Source organism: Triticum aestivum, chromosome 6A (assembly GCF_018294505.1).
Source record: "Triticum aestivum cultivar Chinese Spring chromosome 6A, IWGSC CS RefSeq v2.1, whole genome shotgun sequence".
Taxonomy (NCBI): Eukaryota; Viridiplantae; Streptophyta; class Magnoliopsida; order Poales; family Poaceae; genus Triticum; species Triticum aestivum.
Genome location: NC_057809.1, coordinates 7,167,842 through 7,173,300, shown reverse-complemented (window position 1 = coordinate 7,173,300; position 5,459 = coordinate 7,167,842). Strand labels below are relative to the sequence as shown.

Genomic DNA, 5,459 nt, shown 5'->3' with positions numbered 1-5,459 from the left:
AACAGAGAAAACCAAAGAAAACAGAATTTATATAAAAAAAGAAAATCCGATGAAACAACAAAAAGAATCAAAAGAAAAGCAAAAAAAGTAAGAAAACACGGAGAAAAAGAATCATTTGGTTTTTGTCCGATTAACTTGCGAAATATTTGACCGCTTGGCTGACTAGTTTTGGTGAATATATAGTGAAGTATCATGCTATGCCCGATGATTCCATAGAATGGTTATTTTTCTTAATGCTTCCATATATAGTCTCATAACAATATTTTGTGGTGCTGCTGAAAAACAACTTTGTTTAGTTCCATAGACTGTCCATTCTGCTGTATCACTGCTTTCTGATCTGCATGTAGACCTACAAAGCTCGAAAACATCATGTATAAGAAATGAACTACTAAAGAATGCCTAGCCTTAGTACCACGTTGATCATTTGTACTGAAATAGCATCACAAACTCATCCAGTCTGGAATATAGCTTCCTGTTTCTCAAAATTAATCATGGTTTAATTTTCTGCTGCAGTCGTGTTTTTTTTTCTTGGTACCTTTGACCGGTGAACCCCAAGCTATAATGTATGCGATTGTTAATAGTCAGTTTTTGCCCCCCAAATTATGGTGTTATGCTTTAGGATGGCATTGCTTAAATTAATAGCACATGTTATATATGCTGGGGCTAACGCATGATTTCTGATTCAGATATATCACGATGCAAATTTTCTTTTTATATGACACAAGTGACAAGTGAATGATCCATGCTGGCAGTCGGTAGCGTGTGCTCGCGTGCCATTTCTCCTTATATGATGAACGCCTTGTTTCGCTGGACTCTGAACTGTATAATGAAAATATGCCCTGGCTAGGATGAAGGCACTTAACCCGGATCCTCCATATGGAGCTTCTCTGAAAAATGAAACTGTGTTGCTGGAACAAATGCATCATTTTATCAACTTAATCACGTTGACTACTGATACACAAATCAATTCAGCCTGAAACCTTAGCTTCATTCCTCAAAATGAATAATGGTGTGATTTGCCGCAGCAGTCACTGGTCAGCTTCTTAACTTTCAACTTTGGGCCTCAAGCTATATTGTACATGTGATTGTTAATGATCGGGCTTTTCCAAAATTTTGATGTTATGTTTAAGCATGGAATTCTTAAATTAATAATGCATCGAGTATGACACAAGTGAAAACTGAATTCTGGACAATTGTCTTGGTGCCCATTTGATATTCTGTTGCTTAATTATGTCCATCCTGATTTTTATTCTGTTTTGCTGGAAATAGAATGCCACGTGAAGAGAAAACATCAGGTGACTTTTTGGATGGTATCTGCATTGCTAGTTATGAAGCCATCAAGGAAGAGCAGTAGTAATGAGATGCATTTCCTGTGTAGTAGCTGGTAATAGTTATGTGACGGGAGCATGCATTCCCATATATCCCAGATTTGTGCCCCTGAGTCCCGTTGTGTACTTATGATGATTAACATAAATATGGTTCCCGTGCGTTCTCTGTCAAAAACTTCACATAAATATCACCACCTATGCTTTAGGAGGAAAATTATGTCGTACATAACTTAATTTGTTGTGACTATTATTGCAAATATTTCGTCATCATGGTAGTTTAAATAACAAGGTACAAGCATGCACTATTTTATTTTAAGATGTCACAACTCACAATCACCGAGGTTAAATAAGGCCTAGAAGTGCATTTAGGATGATTTATAATTGCAGTGACCATGCATATGTGTGGATGAGTTCCTTCTGTGCTGGTGGGTCTGTTGTGATGTCCATGGGCAGAGCAGATATTATGTGCTCTTAAAGGAAGGTTGAAAGAATTAGGGCTCCTTTGATTCATGGGATTCTCATAGGATTTTCACAGGATTGTATTCCTATGGATTTTTTCCTCTAGTGTCCGTTTGATTTGCAGGAATGAAATCCAGGGGAATCAATCCTATGGAACTTTTCCTTCACTATTTTGCAGGAAAATTTCCAAGAGGTCAGAGCTCTTGGAAAGAATCCTGGCGGGAAGAAAAGTGTGCGGGCGCCGCTCGCTCACCTGCGCGCGCTCAGCTTTCGCGGTAAATTACAGGCTCGCGTAACTTATCACGACACCCATCAGAAAAACAGAGCACCACTTCCCCTGGTCCCTTTCTCATCGACCTAGTCCCGCCGCACCATCACCGCCGGCCGGCCGCCCGGCCTTCCGCTCAGCTCCTCAGCTGGCCGCTCGGCCTTCTGTTTAGCTCCTCGACCGACCTCAATTCCTTCCCTGTTCTTCCGCCCTGGATGTCCAGCAACAAGCTAGGAGTTCGAGGCAGCTCCAAAAGCCAGATCCGGTCTTCAATTCATTCCCATGTTTTTTTAGCTATTCCACTAGCGATGATATTGGCCTGTAACCTGCTGTTATTAGATTTATTTGTTTAGTATTGGCTCGCAACCTGCTGTAGATTTTCTCCGACTTTTTAGATCTAGCTTATTATTTCAGGGTTTGGGGATTTTCTTTCCAGCTATTAGGTCAAAATATTTTCTCAGATTTGAGTAAATTCTCAACTCACTATGTACTGGATAATATCTGGCCTGTTTATTTCGCAATTGACATGTGCGGCCGCGTCCTGATGCTACCCATATTGCTACTTTTCCTCTGGTTCGTTGGCACTGTATGAGCAGCATGAGCCCATTTTCTTCATAGCTATTGGACCATCACATATGCGAAACTTATTTGAAACTTTGAATGCACCCACTTCAAAATAATAATATATAATGCTCTGAGTTCCTATGCTATCCTGTGCTCCCATCAAACACCCATCTGTGTCAATTCCTATGTTTTTCATTCCCATAGGATTCAAGTGGACAGGGCATGGCAATCCTCCATTTTTCCTATTCCTCCACTTTTCCTATCCTGTGAATCAAAGGAGCCCTTAAAGGGAAGGCGGGGGTTGTTGAAACTTAACAATTGGGTTGGGTTTGTTGTAGGTAGGAATTGTCAGCTTCATTGTATATAATACCTCTCACCAGTTGAAATCACAACCAAGACCTTGCAGCACACCCAAGCTAGTAGAGCGTTCGATATCTGAATCAGGAGCTATGGCGCTGGAGAAGGAGAGGAGCAGGGTCCTTGTGATTGGTGGCACGGGTCACATAGGCAAGCATGTCGTCGCGGCGAGTGCCCGCCGTGGCCACCCGACCTCTGTCCTCATCAGGGATGTTGCGCCGTCTGATCCAGCCAAGATGGAGCTCCTCAAGAGCTTCATTGATTCAGGTGTCGCTCTCATCAAGGTATATGATTAGTATCATTTTCTGTTGTCTGTCTTTCAACTACTCACTGTTTTTCTGTGTGGATTCTTTTTTATCTGCCTGATGATCAGGGAGATTTATTTGACCACGGGAGCCTCGTAGATGCCATAAGGGGTGCAGACATCGTCATCTCGGCCGTGGGGCCCCGTCAGCTCGCCGAGCAGCCGAGGATTGTCATGGCAATCAAGGAGGCCGGCAATGTGAAGGTCAGATAATCACAGCTTGTGTTCTTACTTGATGGAACGATGGCTACAGATTGACCACTTAGTTAGTAGTTGCTGTACAGAGATTCCTCCCATCTGAGTTCGGCTCCGACGTAGAGCGGGTTCACACCGTTGATCCAGCGGCCACATTGTACGCTGGTAAAGTCAGCCTTCGCCGTCTGATTGAGGCAGAGGGTATACCTCATACATATGTCTGCTGCAATGGGTTCGCCGAAACCTACCTGCCGAGCATCGGCGATGTTACCGCTGTTGGTGCTGGCCCTCCGTCCGCCAAGATCATGGTCCTAGGCGATGGAGATGCAAAAGGTAAGCACGCCTATCCCGTTTCATGCCACTGCAAATTCGCACCGTCGTTGTTGATTTTGATTCTTGATGGATGTAGCGGTGTTTGTGGTGGAAGAAGACATAGCCGCCTACACGGTGAGGGCGGTCGACGATCGGAGAACCCTGAACAAGATCCTGTATATGAGGCCGCCGGCGAACGTCATGTCCCACAAAGAGGTCATCTCGATGTGGGAGAGGAAAGTGGGTAGGACTTTCCAGATCGTGCGCATCCCGGAGGCGGATCTCCTCAAGATGATCAAGGGTACATCAATCATCGATACTGTGCCCTGACATGTACTCCCTCCGTCCGAAAAAACATGTCCCAATCTTGTTTCTAAAATAGATGTATCTAGCACTAACTTGGTGGTAGATTCATCCATTTGAGGGACAACCTTTTTCGGACGGAGGGAGTATATGGTTGCAGCTGCATCTCTGACCCCTCTTGACATGTATTCATGCAGAGGCGGCGTTCCCTCTGAACATATTGCTGTCCCTCGCGCTCTCCATCTTCGTCCGGGGCGACCAGGCCAACTTCGAGATTGAGCCATCGTTTGGTGTTGAGGCCACCGAGCTTTACCCCGATCTAAGGTACACCACTGTTGACGAGTATCTGGACCGCCTTCTCTAACACTTTTTGGCTGGCTGGAACGGCACCCAGCCACAGTCGGCATCCACAGTAAAGATGATGAGCAAGTGGCCCCTCCAAATCCAATGATGTCTGCGGTTTTGTGTGTAACATGTGTAAATTCACCATGAATAACAACCTCTGCTTTTGCTGACAAGCAGGGGATTTCGGTGTAAAAGTTGATAAATCAACAGCTATACCTGATTATTGTCCAACAATGATCTTGGCTTGAATGACAATGTGGGCATTTCGCTGATTTTATTTTCTAGTTGGGGCACCAAATCGGCACGCCAAATTCTCACCTTTTTCTTATCTTCCAAGTTTTGATTGCTATCTTCAAAGTTTAGATTCCAAATGTTGCAACACAAGACCAGTGGCGGAGGCAGGGGGGTGGCCAGCCAGGGCTCGGGCCCTCCCCAACATCCTAATTTCCTTTGTATTATGCATATAAACAGTGATATATTTTTACTGTTGCCTGCAGCCGGCCCTACCCAACATCAGATTATACGCATTCCTGCCTCCGCCACTGCACAGGACAGAAGCATTTTGCCTGCTTGTGATGCAGACCAAACAAAAAACAGAGGCTGGTGCCTGGTGGTGTGCTCTTATCTTGTGGTACAGGCAGTTGCACATCTGGCCACGTAACAGATCTAAAGTCAGATTAAAGAGCATTCTGTTGCTGACCAAAAATGAAACAACAAAAAGAATTTTTGGGGTCTGTCAAAATAACCTCTCAAATTGCATCAACCAGGCTTTTTGCTGCATATCGACAGTCCCGAGATCATAAGCTAATCACGCCTCTTATAGACTGGTGAGATGGTATTAATCGCGCCTCCTATGTTCCTCAAGTGACTCAGTCCCATTGCCTCAAGTTCCCTCTTGTTCTAAAATCTCTCTGGTTCATCTCTCACCTTACCCATGATATGTATATGTGCTTCCATCTATTTGATGTCTACAAGCTAGCGCTCTGAACATGTTGAACTCATCAAGTGGGATAACGGAGATTGG

General features: G+C 44.3%; 1 protein-coding gene across 2 annotated transcripts; it reads left to right on the top strand.

The window, feature by feature from the left end:
• The first annotated feature begins 3,011 nt into the window (after positions 1-3,011).
• On the top strand, positions 3,012-4,669 carry LOC123129935 (isoflavone reductase homolog IRL). 2 transcript variants are annotated; one of them, XM_044549898.1, is made up of 5 exons: positions 3,012-3,243; positions 3,350-3,484; positions 3,565-3,808; positions 3,885-4,088; positions 4,288-4,669. In XM_044549898.1, exons 1-5 carry the CDS (start codon positions 3,133-3,135, stop codon positions 4,452-4,454), a joined length of 861 nt encoding a protein of 286 aa, XP_044405833.1. In that variant the 5' UTR covers positions 3,012-3,132; the 3' UTR covers positions 4,455-4,669. The 2 variants fall into 2 exon arrangements, with proteins under 2 accessions (XP_044405833.1, XP_044405832.1); XM_044549897.1 differs by having other exon boundaries at positions 3,012-3,260.
• The last annotated feature ends 790 nt before the right edge of the window (positions 4,670-5,459 follow it).

Coding starts and splice junctions, on each gene's coding strand:
- LOC123129935 (XM_044549897.1), top strand. CDS start 3,069: ATGGCGCTGGAGAAGGAGAGGAGCAGGGTCCTTGTGATTGGTGGCACG. Junction 3,261..3,349: donor CAGGTGTCGCTCTCATCAAG/GTATATGATTAG, acceptor CCTGATGATCAG/GGAGATTTATTTGACCACGG. Junction 3,485..3,564: donor AGGAGGCCGGCAATGTGAAG/GTCAGATAATCA, acceptor GTTGCTGTACAG/AGATTCCTCCCATCTGAGTT.